Source organism: Callorhinus ursinus, unplaced genomic scaffold (assembly GCF_003265705.2).
Source record: "Callorhinus ursinus isolate GAN/ISIS: 27379988/994484 unplaced genomic scaffold, GSC_fseal_2.0 scaffold33, whole genome shotgun sequence".
NCBI lineage: Eukaryota > Metazoa > Chordata > Mammalia > Carnivora > Otariidae > Callorhinus > Callorhinus ursinus.
In genome coordinates this window covers 14533270-14552071 of record NW_027397095.1, presented here as the reverse complement: position 1 = coordinate 14552071, position 18802 = coordinate 14533270, and the positions used below count along the sequence as shown (strand labels likewise).

At 52.3% G+C, this 18802-nt stretch overlaps 2 protein-coding genes across 3 annotated transcripts in view; one reads left to right on the top strand and one right to left on the bottom strand.

Annotated features, from left to right (window-relative positions):
* The window catches only part of LOC112809489 (uncharacterized), a 3289-nt gene extending 197 nt beyond the window's left edge, over positions 1–3092 (top strand). The window contains exons 2-4 of the mRNA XM_073879082.1: positions 19–502; positions 1267–1411; positions 2474–3092. Of these exons, the coding sequence (XP_073735183.1) occupies positions 19–502; positions 1267–1370 (588 nt within the window). The 3' untranslated portion in view covers positions 1371–1411; positions 2474–3092. The remainder of the gene's footprint in view (positions 1–18; positions 503–1266; positions 1412–2473) is intronic.
* A 4835-nt stretch (positions 3093–7927) lies between these two features.
* The window catches only part of KIAA1210 (KIAA1210 ortholog), a 65663-nt gene continuing 54788 nt past the window's right edge, over positions 7928–18802 (bottom strand). For both annotated transcript variants that reach the window (XM_073879219.1, XM_025852635.2), the window contains exons 8-11: positions 13730–18028; positions 12545–12744; positions 10776–10878; positions 7928–8843 (exon numbers count right to left, since the gene is read on the bottom strand). In XM_073879219.1, coding sequence (XP_073735320.1) covers positions 8671–8843; positions 10776–10878; positions 12545–12744; positions 13730–18028 — 4775 coding nt within the window. In that variant the 3' untranslated portion in view covers positions 7928–8670. The remainder of the gene's footprint in view (positions 8844–10775; positions 10879–12544; positions 12745–13729; positions 18029–18802) is intronic.

Below are 18802 nucleotides of genomic sequence, written 5' to 3'. Positions count from 1 at the left end.
GGGCTCCCCCGGACTGAGGTGGTCGAAGTGGCGGGGCCCGTGGGAGGCCTCGGGGACGCTGCGCTGGCTCTGGGTCTGGGTCTGGCCTGCGGCCGGGAGGGCGGGAGCGCCGCGGCCGAGGAGGACGACTCGGACTTCGGGCCGGCGGAGGAGGATGGGGCAGAGCAGCCGCAGGAGGGCCTGGACAACCTGGTGGACGCCCACCAGTTCCCCATGGTGGGTTTCCGCTTCATGTTCCTGGAACTGGTGCACTCGCTGCTGTGCCGCGTCTACTACAACAACCACATCCTCGTGCGGCCCCATGGCGGCCGCGGGACGCTCCGGCCCCGGGCCTGGCCGCCCCGCGGCCCCCGCGGGCACCCCGCGCCCCCCGCCGCCCCGCCGGCGCGGGCGGCACCGGCCATGGCCCGCGAGTCCGAGGGCTCGTCCGAGGAGGAGGCCGCCTGGGAGACGGCGGAGGAGCCCGACCAGGAGCCTGAGGAGGGCCGGGCGACCACCAAGGGTGAGGAGGGCGGGGCACGCCCGGGGGGCGGGGGCTGCGGGCGGCCCGGGCCCCGAAGCCGGGCTCGGGCTTCCCCCAAACCCAAGGCCGAGGGCCCAAGCGGGAGCCCCACGCCCTAGGGACCTACGACTTTGAGAAGGACGCGTGAGACCCCCTGGCAGCCTCGGCCGAGACGGCTGAGCGCCGCGGGACAGCGCGGGAGCCGCGGGCGGCTGTCCGCGCAGGGGGCCGGGGCCTGAAGGACTAGACCGAGCCAATGGCACACCTCGTTTCTGCGCGGGGCTTTTAAAACTGTCAGGAGTCTCCAAAAGTTCGTCCCCGATCATTACGAACTGACCCGCGAGCGCCTGGTAGAAGTGAAGTATTCAGGGGTGGAGGAGCTAACGAGCTTCACCACAGAATGTGTCGTTGAGGCACAACATCTTTGTGAGAAATCCCTGACAAAAACTTACGGAAGGCAGCAGACCCTGATGATTCTGATCCCTTCTTCTCAGAAGGGCCCGAAATAGTCAGCAGCACAGGGTGGCAGGGTGACTGACTGTTAGGAATGTCACCGTGAGAGTAAGTGATCAAGCGGCAGAACGGTGAGGGCCATGGAGGGGTCGTATCAACCTACGGGAAGCTTCCCACCTCTCCTTTTCCGAGTCCCTTCTAGCCTCCTGCTTCTCCTCTGGGTAGAGTACTGGGTGTCACTATTCATCACGCATCGGGATGGTTTTCCCTGTGAATGTCCGCTCCAAAGTCTGTATTATTCTTTACCAAAGGAACAACTAAATATCAGTATGAGAAGTCTGACAAAGAGGCCCACGACTCTGAAAGGGACGAAGAAAAAGACAAGTTCAACAAAAAACAAGAAGGACCCGACTAAAAAAGATCTGCCCCAACAGAGAACAGGCCCAGAAAATCCAGGTATCGGTACAGCTTTGCACATCACCCCCCGCCCCATTCCTGGCATTTACCTGTTACTGACAGTCTTATTTTTTTTTTTCAATTCTCCCAGTAAATTAAGAAGCGTGTTTAAAATTAGTCTAAAAATTCAGTTTTACCTGCTTAGAACATTAATAGAATACTCACGTACCTGGTAATAGAAAGTACAGTATGTTCTGAAATATATTTCATGGTTGCTCATTCGTTCTTGTGAGGTCTTTTGTCCTCTACCTGGAAGACTACTAACAAGTGGTAGTTTGTATCAGCAACTGAGACCAATGTTTGTTTAGAGAACGGTTAGCAGAAGCAGCAGTGAAAGTGGCTGGGCTGTGCACTAGTTGGACATTCATTACTTGGCCATGGAAATGTACCCCCTTGTACTTACTAGGAGAGACAATGCCTTTGCGAAGGTGATTACATACAAAGAGCAAAAAGTCAAGAATTTCAAGGAGGACCACACTTAATGATTAATACCTAAGTATTCAGGTGTAGATTTTTGTATTTTATGTGACAGTCCAAGGAAACTTAGTCATAGTATGGTTATGACTTATCACTGAATTGGCAATTAAGTCTTGAGGTGTATCTTGTCTTTGAATGTATTGAAATGATTAACATTTTTTTTTTTTTGCATTTTCACAGCTGTGTATTTCATAATCACAGCCTCATTCTTGTATGGTAGATAGGGAGACCGAGGGTCTGGGAGAGTAAGGGAGTGTCATCTGTGGAATGAGCAGAGGATTTTAAGGTGAAGGGATTTCCGTAAATTCCAGAATGGCCTCTCAAGGTGGGGTGGGGGGAAGCATTTACGGAGTTAGGCAAGAGGGAGACAAGGTCGGTATGATCACAGAATGGAAGCCATGGGTTGCCCGAGCACCCTATACACAAGGGCACAGGTGACAAGAGGAGAGTGTGCTGTCCTCCACTTGCTGAGATCCAGCACCCAAAGGCAGCACATGTACACAGGGCTGTTTTCACAGGTTTAGAAAGTCACTGGTGCTGGTTAATGCTGCCTAACTGCTCATTTTCTCTCATTTCATCCCGCAGTTGGCACATAAGAAAGAAGATGAAGAAAGAAGAAAGAATGTGTTGTTCATTATTTTTAGGTTTTTCATTTTTTAGAAGCCCACGGGAATTTCATTAACACCGATGTCATTCCAAACTGCATCACCCAAAAAGTGATATCCAATGAAATGCGACTCTTCTCTTACGTTTGACAGATATATTTGACAGCATTTGTTCTAGTTAAAACTAAGTTTGTTTTAAATTAATACACTGGAATGTAGGCAGATTTTCCTTAGTTAAATTATCTTGACTCAAATCTCTCTTTTTCCTCTTTGTTTTGGCCCACCGTACCTTCATTGAAAGGTATCACTTTCCACACCATTTGGTGAGCCTATTTTAAATTAGTTTATCACAGCCCCAAATAAAATAAAATGTCAAGTTTAAAACACTTTTTGTAAGGAGAGAGATGTAAGTCAGGTCTTTAGAGCTACACTGTCCACGACATTAGTAACTACACCCACACGTGGCTATGAAATATGGCTAGTCTAATTTGGTATGTGCTGTTAAGTATACAAATGTCACATTAACTCACTGATTATTTCATATGGATTACATGTTGAAACGATAATATATTGAGTTAAAATATACTGTTAAAACTAATTTTGCCCATTTCGTTTTACTCTTTTTAAAAGATTTTATTTATTTACTTGACGGGGAGGGGTGAGAAGAAGAGGGAGAGGGACAAGCAGACTCTGTGCTAAGCGCAGAGTCCGACGCGGGGCTCAGTCCCATGACCCTGAGATCATGACCTGAGCCGAAAGCAAGAGTCAGATGCTTAACTGCCTGAGCCACCCAGGCACCCCTCTTTTTACTTTTTAATGTGGCTACTAGAAAACTTAAAATTACACATGTGACTTGCATTATATGTCTATTAGACAGTGCTGCTCTAGAGTATGTTTTTTTTTTAAGATTTTATTTATTTATTTGAGAAAGAGAGAAAGCCCGAGCAGGGGGTGGGGGTGGGGTGTTTTGGGTTTTTTTTTTTTAAGATTTTATTTATTTATCTGAGAGAGAGAAAAAGCCCGAGCAGGGGGAAGGGCAGAGGGAAGGGCAGAGGGAGAAGCAGGCTCCCCACTAAGCAGGGAGCCAATGCGGGGCTCGATCCCAGGACCCCGAGATCATGACCTGAGCCAAAGGCAGACGCTTAACCTACTGAGCCACCCAGGCGCCCTAGAACATGGTTTTAAAGGAAACCTCCTGCATGGCTTAGCTGGCCTCGAGGCCAGATGGTGCTGCTGAGCCTGGGCCCAGACACTGCTTTAGAGCAGTGGTTGGTTCCCGAAGTTTGGTCCCCACAACAGCATCATCAGCATCACTCAGGAATTCTTAGGCTCTACCCAAGACCTACTGAAGCAGAAACTCTGAGGATAAGCCCAGCACTCTTGTGTTTGAACAAGCCCTTCAGGGGATGCTGATGCAGCTCAGGTCTCAGAAGCGCTGGTTCAGAGCCACAGGGGAGGGCGCCTGGGTGGCTCAGTTGGTTAAACGACTGCCTTCGGCTCAGGTCATGATCCTGGAGTCCCGGGATCGAGTCCCACATCGGGCTCCCTGCTCAGCGGGGAGTCTGCTTCTCCCTCTGACCCTCTTCCCCCTCGTGCTCTCTATCCCTCATTCCCTCTCTCTCAAATAAATAAATAAAATCTTTAAAAAAAAAAAAAAAAAAGAGCCACAGGGGAAGAAGCTGAGACTCACCTGTGGTAGAAGCAGCCTTCATTCACTGGCTTGGGGCTTGCAGGTAAACTGGACAGGATGGCAAGCGCTGGCCTGGGGAGGAGACCAGAACTCACAGGGGGCTGAGACACAGAGCGGCTCAGAGGGGGTGATGGCAGCAGAAAGCAGCATAAGGGAAAGAGCTGCTTCCAGAAGGATGCAAACACGATACCCTGTGTATGAAGTCTAAAAAACATGCAAAATGATCACCACGTATTGACGGCAGATACAGATGTCTGGGGTAAAAACCTGCGCAGGAGAGATGCATACAAATGCAGCGTGTGTGACAGCATGCGCGGGGAAAGGTGAATAACTCAGTCAGGATGGGGGCTACTTCTTGGGGAAACAAAGGGAGGGGAATCCCACCGGGGAGGGCTCCGCAGTGGCTTCAGCTGTATTTGTAATGTTACGTTTCTTAAGCTGGGTGGTGGGTACACAGACTTTGATAGAGTATTCTATCCTGTGGAGATCTGAAATATTTCACGATAATGAAAATAAAAGCAGAAAGGGAGAGAATGTACTAAAGTTCTGGAATCTGTTTCAGGAAAAAGAAAAGATAAGGTCATACTTGACCCGAACAGAGGATCAGAGAAGGGGAAGGGCCCAGGGGTTTGAGAGAAGAGGGCGTCATTTCTGCATTTCGTTAAGGTTTCCTGGGTGCCCCCTTGGTGGCATGAGACACCTTCTCTCACGTCCTGAGCTAACACAGCTCCGTTTCTCACACATATAGTCTACCATATGTGTACCCCCTACTCCACCACCACCGATCCCCGGGCTGACCTTGAAGGGTTTTATCTTTCTTTCCCAAAGCCCTAATTAGGTGTAATTCATGTCTGCTAAAATGAAGTACACGTCACACTCCCACAACTCCGTGTTTGGTCACCAGTGTTGACATTTTAAAATGTATTATCACGTAATATTCCTTATGGCTAGAAGCACATGGTGAAATAGAAGGCAGAGGGCTCTTTGTCACCATTATTTAAACTGAAAGAGCAGGCCGAGGTAGTGTGATTTGAGGGCCTTCGAACTGGTTCCGGTTAGTGTTTACGCCGTGGGAGCTGTTGTAGACGATTGCTTTAAGACCCAAGCCAGGGGGACCGGTGTCCTGAGCTCCTGCTGTCGAGGCCCCACTTTGGTCCTCCTCTGGCCACGCCTCTCCCTACAGGCCCGGGAGTCCCGTCCACGGGAACGAGGAGTGTGCCCCTGCTTGCCCACCCTCCAGGTCCCTGGCCCCCCGGAACCGCCCCAAGCCCGTTGCCAGGGCCTGCGTGCTCCTCTGAGAGCTGACCTCGCGAGGGCTGACACGGCACTGCCGGTGTGCGTGCCCCCAGGCCTCAGGGGGAGGGGGTCGTGTGCCTGAAACAGGGGATGGGGCCTGGTCTAGGAGACGGGTTGGGGGGCAGCTCTTCCTACATCATCGGAGCAGGACTTAGAGGAGTCTGAGAATTCTAAATCCTTTCAGGTCATTATGAAGGTACATGTGTTGTGGAAGGAGATAAATCATTCAATAAAACAGGCTGATTTAAACATTTCAAGTATACAGCTAGATGGTATGTGGATCCCCAACTGAACACTTTTTCTGACCCCTGCAAATGTTACAAATGTTACAGGAAGTCCAGGTTCAATACCTGGTCTATCACCCCTTTCCCCTCTTCGCCCCACGTTACACTTTGTTACCTGTGCATAGTGGGGCCCCTTGCTTCTGAAAGTACTTGTTCTAATAGCCCACTTGCTGGAAGACTTGGATCTAGTCCCTAGCCCAGGCTGGAGTACAACCACCAACCACCTCACCCTCCCTCTACTCACCCCCCAACTGCAGTACCCTCCCCTCCCGCTGGTCCCTTTCTTTGCTCTCCAAGTGTTTATACACAACACTTCTCTTTAATACCGCTTCTTCCCCATACAAATACCCACCTGCAGGCCGTCAGCTCGGTCAGGCGCACCTGTGTGTAGGCCCTTTGTCTTCTGCACAATCTCTTTTTTTTTTTAATTATCTTTTTTATTATTATGTTCAGTTAGCCAGCATATAGTACATCACTAGTTTTTGATGTAGTGTTCAGTGATTCATTAGTTGCGTATGACACCCAGTGCTCATCACCACACGTGCCCTCCTTAATACCCATCCCCCGGTCACCCCATCCCTCCACCCCCTCCCCTCTGAAACCGTCAGTTTGGTTCCCCGAGTCCAGAGTCTCTCAGGGTTTGTCTCCCTCACTGATTTCTTCCCCTTCAGTTTTCCCTCCCTTCCCCTGTGGTCCTCTGCTCTATTCTTTATGTTCCACGTATGAGTGAAACCATATGATAACTGTCTTTCTCAGCTTGACTTATTTCACTCAGCATAATCCCCCCCAGTTCCAACCATGTCGATGCGAATGTTGGGTATTCATCTCTTAACGTCTTGCTTCTCTGACAACCCTCAGGTCTGAGTTATCAATATCTTATTAGACTTCCCTCCCCATGTGACAAAGACAGACTGCAGAACAAGCTTTATTGAATTTATTTGCGTTGCATACGTATAGTAAAAATCGAGAATGCCAAAAGAAGCCGAAAACTTGTCAGAATGCGCATCTAGGCATTAAAAAAAACTTAACCTCTTTACTTAAAAATAGAGTTTTGTTAACTGTGGAAAAGAAATTATTAATGGAGAGCTCTCAGAATGAGAAAAAACTAATAGTGGTCCACCCTAAAGAAAGGGGGTAGGGACTAATTACCAGGGTCACCTGGGTCAAGGGCATCTACCTAAATAAACTGTTCACTATGGAAGTACAAAGGAATTCAAACTCAATCAGTCAAGAACCTAGCATTGTCGGAATGGTAAAGAATACAGTATCAGGAAAAATAGATGTTTTATAAAGAAAATGCAAAATCCAGCGTATGATTGTAGAATGTCACGTTATACCATCATCATCAAAACCAAGCACCAAGGACTTAAATTAGCTCTGGCACCTCACTGCCTCTATGAATTTTTTTTTTGCATGAGGCAGCACCCCACTCAGAATCTAAAGGCACGGTTAGATGTTGAGGCTTACATTTCTGTGTTAACAAAGCCGCTCCGTGGTGACAGAAGCAGACACAGTGAGAGGGGTAGTGAGGAGATACTTCTGGGTCTCCGAAGAAAATGAGCTAGGTACTGTCTTGACATCCAAGGGGCGCTCTCCCTTAGTGTTTGGTGTGTTTGGGAGATGGCACAGAAGGAAAGGACTTGGGGGAGTGGCTCACTGGGGACCGGGTGTGCGAGGAGCTATCCAGTCTAGTGACTTTTGAGGTGTGTGCCTCCAGGAATGAGGGCAGGGAGAAGCTACGCTGATTTGATCGCCTAAGGCTTCCGGTTTGCAGAAAGTTAATTGTTCTATGGCTTTGGGGTTACGGTCTTGCTTTGGGCTAAAATCGTGGGAAACAGAGGCTGCTGAGGGGAAGAGACTAGAAACTGGCCTACAGGGAGGTTTCTGCCTTAAAGCTAGAGGCAGGGAAAAGCGCTCTTCAGGAGCCCAGCGTCTTAAGTGCTTAAAAAACAGGATATATATGGGGCGCCTGGGTGGCTCAGTTGGTTAAGCGCCTGCCTTCAGCTCGGGTCATGATCCTGGAGTCCCGGGATCGAGTCCCACATCGGGCTCCCTGCTCAGCGGGGAGTCTGCTTCTCCCTCTGACCCTCTTCCCTCTCGTGCTCTCTATCTCTCATTCTCTCTCTCTCAAATAAATGGATAAAATCTTTAAAAAAAAAAAAAAACAGGATATATATGGCATTCAGTACATGTCTCGGCAGCTAGAGAGTCACAGTGCCATTGGGACAAGAGGTCAAACACTGATGAACTAACCATCTAGGGGAGCACGATAATCCCCAAGGAATGCTCTGCCTCCTAGGGAGGTGCTCACTGATGCCAGACTGGCAATGTGGGGCATGAGCAAAGAGGGAGCTTTATATGTTGCAGGCATGGGGTGGGGGGCAGGGATACAAGGGCCGTGTCTCAAAGGGCAATGGCTAATTGGGGGACTGGCTGTGTGAAACTTTTCTTGGAGACCCAGAATTTTCACTTCCATCACCTCTTCTCAGGGCCTTTGTGAAACTTGGAGCAGCAACCAAAGAACTGAAGCATTTAACCAGGCTCATGAAACCTGAAAGCCAATCCCTGGGCCAAGTCACCTGGCCATTTCCATCCGAATGAATTTATTTGAACAAGGGAAATGACCACCACCTCTTAGTCAGTTAAGGATTCCCCAGTTCTATAGCAGTGCAAACATTCCACATTGTTTTTAGAGAGGAGATGCTGGGTTTTCAGATGTTGGTAGTGACTGTACTGAAGTTAGGCATTCGTGGCGTTTGTTACATTCAAATAATGATTAGCTTTAATTCCGCTTTTAAGGCACTTTTGCTTAATAAAAAGTGGTTACAGTAAATAAATCACTACATGGCATTAATGCAGCTATTGGCAATGATCACTTGCCATGCTGATGCCCCACCCAGGAGCTATTTATTGCATGATTTTGGCTATATGGCTCCAAGCTTCGGCTTTCTTCTTGGCCAGGGAGAACCAAACTGGCTCTTCCGGTTCTACTGGCTCACGGAGCACAGCTGGTAGAGTTGAAGACTGCCTGGTTTCTTTGGCCACGGTGGGCACTTGAGCTGTCTTCTGATCTTCAAATCCTACGAGAACCACAGCAAATAACACGCAAGCAGTAAGAAGCCCCAGAGACACTCAGGGATGTTTATGGGATACAGTAAAATTTCTCCTCCTTTCAGGTTTCCTCGGGCTTTCAAAAGTCCCAAGCACGGGCCTGCTACGGGTGGTGTCTCGAAGGGATAAAATCTACAGAGCTATGGCCACGGGGGCCTGGGCATGGGAAGGCCCAAGAGAAGATACCGGCCAAGTTTGGGTGGTTATTATTAGACTGTCTCACACTTTTGACTTGAGACCAGGGAGGAAACCATACGATATGTTATCTATTCAGTTTCTTTACATTTCAAATCAGGTAATGTTATTTCTGTTTTGCCCATCTGTGTCACGTGAAATGACTAATAAGGATTCAGTAGATCCACCCAGTACAAGTCTGTGCTAAAGAACACTGTACACACTATTCTGACCAAGCAGACAACCTCCTCATCCCTTAGTTCTACTCCTTCCTTCATCCTGCTTTATGGCTGACGGACTCGGTGACTTTGCCTCAACCAGTGTGCGGGGTATGCATTAGAATCACCTAGGGCTCTCTCTCTCTCTCTTTTTATTTAAGCAATCAGACATTTATTTGGTCAATTAGAATTGCAATTCAGGAGACACAGATTTGGGGTAGAAGCCTGGCTGCTGGTATACAGCTAGAGCTTTTTTCTTTTACTTTTTAAAGATTTGATTTATTTATTTGACAGAAAGAGCACAAGCAGGGGTGCAGGAGGCAGAGGGAGAAGCAGGGAGCCCGAAGTGGGGCTCGATCCCAGGACCCTGGGACCATGACCCGAGCCGAAGGCAGACGCCCAACCAACTGAGCCACCCAACCACCCAGCTAGAACTCTTTTTAAAAATACCAGTGCCCGGGGCACCTGCGTGGCTCAGTTGGTGAAGCATCTGACTCTTGACTTCAGCTCAGGTCCTGATCTCAGGGTCGTGCGATCAAGCCCCGTATCAGGCTCCATGCTCAGAGCTTGCTTAAGATTCTCTCTCCCTCCCTCTGCCCCTCCCCTCCATCTCCAAATAAATAAATCTTTAAATAAAAACACCAATGCCCGCACCATTTCCTGAACTAACAGAATTAGAATCTTTAGCAATGGAGCAAGGCCATCTGTACTTTCATAAATGTTTCAAAAGCTCGCCAGGTAATTCTAATGTACAGAGCTGAGAACCATCTGACAGGAGTAGAATGCCCGTGAGATTATTAATAGCTATCAGCAGGTCAGGTGCCACGATTTCGTGGCCAGACCATGGCTTCCTAAGTTCCTAGTCTAATTTCTTCATGAAGAGGACAAAGGGAGAGGACAAAGAAGATTCAGTGCAAACCCACCCCCCCCCCGCTCCTGCTGACAAGAAAATCCCTCTGGCACACACCTCTACTGTTGAGACCACATTCTATTCTATCACAGCCCGGTGTTCGCTTGGCTTTCAACACCTCCCCACCTCCCACGCCCTGCTCAGAAGGTGGAGAAGCAAGCCTTTGAAATAGTGAAAAGAAACAATTCGACACCCCTGGGCCTGTACATTGGATTTTTTAAAGTGTCCCTGGGGCTGTAGAAGGTGAGAAAGTACTGCTTTGCTATGAGCTGGAAAGGAGCCCGGTGCTCTCCTCTGGACTCGCAGCCGCGGGGACATTTTAGTGAGTGATCACAACTCTGTACCTATACCAGCTTCCTGGACAAGGTCGAAGACTGGGAGGCCCTTGGAAAGTCACCCAGTGGGCTCAGAGTGGTCCTCACAATTGGATTTTCCTGAAACAAGCTAATATCTGTACCTAATGGAAGAGCCATGTGAAGCACCAGGCTGATGTGGGGTGGAGGAGGGGGTGGGGAAAGACATGTGCTGTCTGAGATGGAAATTGCAGAAGTTTCCCAACATGCTGCCAGGACTTTTTTTGGGGGGGGGACTGTTTTTACCTGCTTTGGTCCACTTAGCTAGCTTCTGTGCCATCTTCTCTGGTTTATTGACATCGGAAGTAAATGTTTTTCTGGGTTGGTTTTCACTTGCAAGGCCAGCTCCCTTTAATACAAAAATGAAAACAAAAAGCTTGTTAAGTCCTGACGTGGAGAAGAGTGAATTACTTATTCAGAAAACCAAGGGGCAAGCCCTGTCCTGGCTATTAGAGTTCCACATTAGTCAAAAGGAAAGAGAGAGAGAGAGAGAGAGAGGGAAGGAAATAGCATTGAGAGGAACTTGGCTCAGAATTTAGGTTCACAAAACCTCAGCTGGTTCAAGTCTACCACCTTTGAGATCTGGAAGAAAAGGCCATCAAATGATACAAATAGTGTAAACAGGTTAACATAATTATTTAACCTGAGAACAACCTTTTCCCTAACACACTACCAACACTTAAAAACAAGCTACCAGAATGTGGGGGTTACGAACAAATCTTATCAAGGAATTGAAGTGAGTTCCACAGGATCTCACTTACCAAAACTGTTGACCTCTGACTTGCACTCCTTCCACCAGAAAGAGACGTAGCTACAGGTCTTTCCAGAATTGTACAGTTTAAGCTTTTCAAATGCACCTCGCCACAACTGGTCTAAATTACTGAGTTTATATACCCTGGTGCATTTTCCCCTGACGAAAGCTTTAGCCAAGGTGCGCTTTGCCCCTGTATCTCCTGCTCCCATAAAAATACTAATGATGAAAATGAAAAAAATCTTTCAAGTAGAGTTAAGCAGATCCTAATGTTGATCCCTCGACAGTTACAGTAAGCAGCCAACAATACAGGAACTTAGACATATCTTTTGGTATGTAAATGTGATATGTTTCCTTAGGTCAGTGTTCTGCGGTTTTGACAAGAGGGGCTCTCATTCCAGCACCTCCAAAGACATCGCAAATGGGACGTTGGAAGCAAGACACCATCCCGTCAACCCTGATCCACAGGTGGGACCGTTAGTCTAGTTCATCACGTAACCTTGCTTCTCACCTGTAGGCAGGTGCCACACCAAAGCCAACCAATATGCAAAGCCCCAAATATCAAGCATTACCTTTATAAGGTCAATCGTTATGGATGGTATGAACAGGTGCCCAGAGATGAGATGTCAAATGAAAAATAGTATGTATAGTTTGACTCCCCCCCCTTTTTTTTATAAAGATTTTATTTATTTATTTGACAGAGACAGAGAGAGCGAGAGCAGGAACACAAGCAGGGCAGCAGGAGTGGGAGAGGGAGAAGCAGGCTTCCCGCCGAGCAGGGAGCCCGATGTGGGGCTCGATGTGGGGCTCGATCTCAGGACCTCGGGATCATGACCTGAGCTGAAGGCAGACACTTAACGACTGAGCCACCCAGGCGCCCTCTAGTTTGATTCCCTTTATATCTTCTTCAATACATACGTATAGTCATAGGCATAAAACGCCTGTAAGGATAGTTACTCAATTCTCATCCCAGTGGTTACCTTTGGGGGTTTTTTCTATAACTTATTCCTCACTGCTCAACCGATTTCATGGAATCCTGCTCTAGAATATTCAGGACAGGGTTTGCTTTACGGAACCTTCTCCTACTCATTACTTTCCACAAACCCTTTCAGAGCATAAAGCCGGGCACGTTATTTTCTGAGTACCAGGCACAACTCTTCCCCGGGGAAGAGTCCCCCTGCCTTGATTAGTGCACCCAAAGAGGTGGGGAGCTGCAGGCTTGGCAGAGTTCCCGACGCAAGCTTAGTCAACCAACTCTAGTGACCTTCTGGAGTGTTTTGTGGGCTGCCACAGGTTCTCCCCCATGTCTAGGCTCTTTGGCCTCAGGCTTGGCTCCAGGTTTGTTCTTGGTTTTTGCCTCTTTCTTAGGAATGTAGGCCTGGGAGCTCTTCTGCCTCTGCTTTACCATGGTTATCCAAGCTGGCTCTGAGGCGGCATAATCTGACTGTCGACCAAGAACCTTTCCTGAGAAAGGAAGGAGAGTGGTTAGAACCGAAGTGAGGCAGGCAGGGTCTCGAGCCGGGCCGGGGCCTACCCACACTAATGTACCAGATGGCATCCTTGTTAATTGCCAGATGAAAATGAACAGAGATCCCATCGAAAAGGGCCCCCTTCTTTGGTGCCATCCCCACAACCTAGCAAGGCAGGAGCTCCTTGCGTAGATCAGCGTTTGCGTACCATCCTCTAACTGGTCCCTCGCCCTCCCTCATCCATCCCTCTTCGTATCCCCAAATCACGGTAGGACCAGGGTGGCCAGGTGGGCTGGGAAAACTCCCACGAGGCCAGAGGCTCAGGCTACTGATGACATTCCTCGAAGTCCAAAGAGTATCTTATAGCATTTGACGCTACACATTCCCTCGTGCAAGTGCGTGGTTTCACGGGTGTGGTTCTAGGCATAAAGACCAGGGTTGGTCAGTGTGAAGGTACAAAGGTTTTGAGAGAGATCAGTGCTCGAAAGATCACCTAGCTCTGGATTCTTAGACATTTCAGGCATGGGAAGCAGCTTTGGAAGTATAAGCATTTACAGCAAATTAAGATTTCAAGCTGCGAGTCTGAATGTAGTGCTCTACTAATGAGCTGGCTTTTAAAAACCACGTGGCGTCGTGGGAGGAGGGTGGGGAGCATAATACCTGTCCAAGTATTTTGAGAAAGGTATAAAATTCCATCCAAAGGGAAGGTGCACAGAAGGAATAGGCAGATGGTCGTGTGTCCATCACAGAATGTGGATGGATGGATGTCCCTGGGACAGGGAAGACTCAAAATTAACCATCTCCAGATCCACTAAGCCAGAATGGGGCACCATCCTGCTCCTAAAATCCACAAGCTGGCCCCTATCAAAGCAAATACTCAGCAGGTGAGGCTAGAGCAGACTTCCTCCATTCAAGACTTTGATCTCTAGTTCTTCCCTCCACTTGGTACCTCCTTGCCGTCTGGAAAGAGGAAGTCTCACCTGGGACCTTGTAGATGGGTTGCTTCTTGGCCATGCTTTCGGATTTGGGCCTGCTCTGTTGCTTCTCCAGCATGTCAGATGCTGTGGCGGGGTTCTCTGCAGTGCCCAGGAGCCCCTGGGAAACGCTTCTTCCGATTGGCTGTTCTTTACATGTGGAAGATGAAACCGGACCCAAGGAGAGCGAAGAAAGCTTGGTAAGGTCATCTTGTTTCTCACTCTTGTGCTTCTTCAAGGAAGGGACTTTTCTCAGGCGAACTCCAAAAAGGGTTTCAACACCAGACCCACCGGTGGATACGTTTGCGTGGCTGTTACTTTGATCGCCGCTCTCGAGACCTTCCCCCTTGGAGTAAGTGCCCCCAGCAGTGGATGCCTGCCTGGTAGGAGCCGTGCTGAGCCTCACGGGTTTGGTAGAGGGAGGCAGGCTATTCTTAATGAGGTCTTCAGGGCCTTGGCGATGTTTCTTGGTCTTGCTCAGAGAAGCCGGGCCTCTTGGTGGGGCCCAGCTGCCGGGGCGGCTCTCAGACAGGGCGCCCTCAGCGGCAGCCCTCGCGGAACCTGGCCGGACCTGGGGCGGACGTTCGGGCTTGGCCGGTGCCTGGGGAGTGCGTCCAGGCTGCTGAGGCCGGCACTCCTCAGACCTGCTCCAACCTGCAGGGGCACTCGCGGGGCCTGGGGAGAAAAGCTGGGGCTGCAATTCGGCCCCCTCCTTGGCCTGGGGAAGGCCTCTGGAAGGCAGCCGCTCTTTGGAGCGCTTCTGTATTTCAGGAGAGCCCTGAGAGAGCAGGGAGGAGACTTGCCGGGACGCGAGCTTCACCGGTGCCGGGGACAGGTGTCCGGGCGGCAGCAGCTCCTTGTAACTGCTCTGCTTGGGCTTCGCGGGGGCACTCTCTGAATGTGGGAGAACCGCTCTGGGGCCTTCAGGCCCCCCCGGGGGCTGTAAAGGGCGTGCTGTAGGCAGCAGCTTCGACGAGATGCCTCCCCCGGTACTGGCATTCCCTGGGCCCGAGGAAGCTGGGTACTGGACTTTAGACCTCAACAGAGCTTTGGAAAGTTGATTCGCAGATGGAGGATGGGCAGGGCCCTCAGAAAAAACTTGTTCTGCCATAAACTTCACAAACGACCGGGAAGGATGCCTGGGCACCGGCGGTTTCTCAGCCGAGTCTCCTTCCGCAGCGGTATTCTCTAGACGGGAGGACATCTCCTGAACCTTGGACCTGGATGAGACCTGGGTAGGATACTTGGAAGGCACTGGCTTCCCAGACACGGCCGCCTCGGCGTGAGCACTCTCACAACTGGACGACATTTGCTGCCCTTTGCATCTCCCCGGGGACTGGGAAGGCTGCCTGGAAGGCAGCGGCTCTGCAGAAGCATCTTCCTCGGTGGCAGCCCTCTCTGGAGCTGCGGAGGCCGGAGGCTTGACCACCGCTGCGGTCAGGGCCTGAGAAGACCTTCGGAGAGAGTGCCGCTGCTCCATAGCCATGATCCTCAGGGCCTCGGCGCGCTCTAGGGCCTCGGAGACGGGCTGCTTGACTTTTGTGTTCCCCCGGGACTGGAAAGCGCATCTGGGAGGCTTCCGCGCGGCGACGGCCGCGGGAGCGCCGGGTGCTGGAGGAGCGTCCGGTTCTGGAGGAGCGCTCGCCGACCGCCAGGAGGCTGCTCGCTCCCCTCCCTGCCTCCTGGGGTTCTGAGAAGGCTTTCTGGGAGGCAGCGGGGGCGGCGGGGGCGGCGGGGGCAGCGGCTCCAGAGAAATGCCCCACTCCAGAGCAGCGCTCTGGGCACTCACGGAGCCCTCGTGCTCGCCCGAGGAGCTCAGCCAGGACTGGTAGACGCTTCTGGGGGACGCCGGGCCCGGCGCCGGGGCGGGGCCGAGGGCGGGACTCAGGGCGGGACCCAGGGCGGGCTCGGCGGTGGCAGCCGAAGCTCCCACTGCGGCCAGCGGGCAGGGCTGCGGCTGGACTTTCGGCGTCACCGAGGGCTGGGCGGGGCCTCTGGGCGGCGGCTCCACGGACGGGCCCTCCCCGACAGCCGTCTCGGATGCTTGCGGGGCCTTAGGATTTGTCAAGGACGCAGCAGAATCTGGGGGGAGCGGCGGCTCCCCTGAAATGGCCTTCTCCGCGGCGGCGCCCTCCGGACCCGAGGACACATTCGGTTCCACTCCGGCCTTCAACGAGGCCTGGGCAAGCACTTTGAGAGGCAGAGGCTCCGCAGAAGCTGCCGGGCTTTCGGGACTGGCAGAGGCCCGTGGCGGGACCAGAGGGCGCGTCGGGGGCTGAGCATCATATCCGGGCAGCGGCGGCGGCTGCCCAGGGGCGTTCTTTTCGACCACAGCGCCTTCGACACCCAGGCACCCCTGCTGCTCAATGACGGGTCTCACGACCGCCTGGCAGGGACGGCGGGACGGCGGCAGCTCCGCCGAAATGCTCCCCTCCACAGCCGGGGACTCGGGGTCCTCCCGGGTCGCCTGCTCGGCGATGGGGTCCAGCGGCGGCTGAGAATGCGGTCTCGGGGGCGGCGGGGGCGGCGTCGGCGGCGGCAGGTCCACAGAAGTCACCCCGACGGCGGCAGCCATTTCTGGACCTTTGCAGACGGCGTGCTCAGGCCAAGGCCTGAGCAGGCGCTTAGACGAGATTCTGGGCGGCGGCGGCGGCGGCGGCGGCGGCGGCTCCAGAGCAATGGCCCACTGCACGGCGGCGCCCGCGGGGTCCGCGGGCGCCTGCTGCTCAGCCTGAGGGCTCCGCCAGGACTGGACGGGCTGCCGGGCGGGCGCCGGCTCCGCGGGGCTGCTCCGGGGAGGGCCCGCGGGCCTCGCCGACCCCGAGGCCGCTTGCTGCTGAAGGATCGGCCTCGAAAAGGTCAGAGCGAGCCGCCCCACGGACACCCCCCACTCCTCGGGGAGGTGCTTCGCACCCGAGGCGCCGTGCTGTTGGTCTGCGGGCTGCCCCGAGGCCTGGGAAGGCGGCCTGGGAGGCACGTCCTCCTCGGAGCCGCTCCAGGCGCCAGCACTGTTGTGCTTCTTCTCCACGTGACCGTGGGGGTCTGTGCGGCCTTTGTCCTCGGGCCCCTGCAAGGCCTGCGCGGCACAGGTGGGCGTCAGCCGCTCGTCAGAACTGCCCGAGTCCCCAGAACTTTTTGAGTCTGTGGTCTCCTGGTCACCGTCAGGCTTCCCCAAGGACTGGGAGGGGTGTGTGGGAGCCGGCTGCCGCGACACCCCGCTCTCCTCCTCCAAAGGACTCGCTGCATCCGCGGACGCCGCTTCCGCCGCCCGCTTCCCGAAGGCCGGGGGAGAGTAGCCCGCAGCCAGCTGCAGCTCAGGGCCGCTCGCTCGCGCGGCCGAGCTTTCCGACTCGGTGAAGACTTGTCGGTCATCGGCAGGCTTCCCCAGGGCCTGGGAAGAAGGCCTGGGAAGCAGCTGCTGCCCCGAACCGCTCTCCTCCTCGGAAGCACCCTCTGGATCCGAGGACGCTTCTTCAGCCGCCCAGGCGAGGCTTCTGGAAGGCAGCCTCTCCGCAGACCTGCCTCCCTCCGCCACAGCACTTGCCGGACCTGAAATGCTCGCGGCGAAGGCCAGGAGGACGTTTCCGGGAGACTTCTCTCTGCAGACAGCGGGGATATCTTGAACTGACGCCATTTTCAAATTGCTCGCTTGCACATCAAAGCTGAAAGCTTCTTCCCCTTCAGACTGCATCTGAGAAGGATCCATGAACACTTGAGACTCAATGGCCCCTGAGAAGAGGACATCGTCCGGGGTTGGAGAAAGGCTTTCCGCCGCCGATGAACGAGCAGCTCTGGCTTCTGGCTGCTCGCCTCCGGAGGCCCCATCTTCGTGGCACGGCGACGGGCCACCGACCACGGACTCTGCCGTGTCTTCCGGTACAGCTTGGGACACCGGGCCTTTTCCGGCGTCCAAATCTGCCCCAGCCTTTCTCTTTCCGTTGTCATCTTGATCTGGAAGCAGCTCCTGAGGGGTAGCGCGTTCTGCCTGCGGAGTGGTGGGCGGCTCCCTGACTTGGCGCTCCAGAGACAGGTTCCAGAGAAGACACTCTCCGGCAGGCTTCTCGGCAGGCGGGGACCCAGCCCTCTCAGCTAGGCCAAGCCCTCGAATGGACTGCTTAAGGCTGCTTCCACTGGGCGCACACTCACTCGATCCCGAAGCACTTGATCCTTTTTGGGGGCGACGTCTTCCGTGCGCTCCTGACAATGGGGAGCTCTGACTCCCCGCAGCGTCCGCTCCTGCAGCCTGGTCTGCTGTCTCCTTATAAGAAATTTCAGTTCCCTTGCTCTGCTTCAGGCTTGAGACACCTGTACCCAACAGAAATAAGGAAAAGAAAAAAATATGCATGCTTCGGACTTCCTAAAATAAGAGGATTCTGCCCCCGGGCCCTGTGGGTACCTATTCACCACTGACTTCCTCCGTATAACGAAGCAGCTATTCAGAAGAGAGTTGGCGACTTGGTCACTATTAGCCTCTGCAGTTGGAAATGTTTAAATCCAAGTGAAATCCCAATTTTACGAACCGATTACAAGGTCGGCTCATCGACAGCAAATCGATAGTCTGGTCCACCGTTAGGCGGGAGACATGTTAAAAGGACGTTTTGGGGGGCGCCTGGGTGGCTCAGTCGTTAAGTGTCTGCCTTCGGCTCAGGCCATGATCCCAGGGTCCTGGGATCGAGCCCCGCATCGGGCTCCCTGCTCGGCGGGAAGCCTGCTTCTCCCTCTCCCACTCCCCCTGCTTGTGTTCCCTCTCTCGCTGTGTCTCTGTGTCAAATAAATAAATAAAAAGCTTTAAAAAAAAAAGGCAATTTTTTAACCTGTAACAATATCACCCTTTAGGAAACTGACTGGGGCTGGACAGAGGGGAATTTTACTTTCTAATTAATATTTATATTTTTTACTTGATTCTATTTAATTTTCACATCGTGTGCGGGCATTGCTTTACTTTTTAGAAAGGTGTCAACGGGGGGGGAGGTTATCTGGGAGGTAAGATTGTGACCCCCTTTTCTTTTGCTTTTTACTCTCTTGTCTTAAATGAATCTGATGCAATATACAGGCAAAGCAATTCTTGGAAAGCCTTAA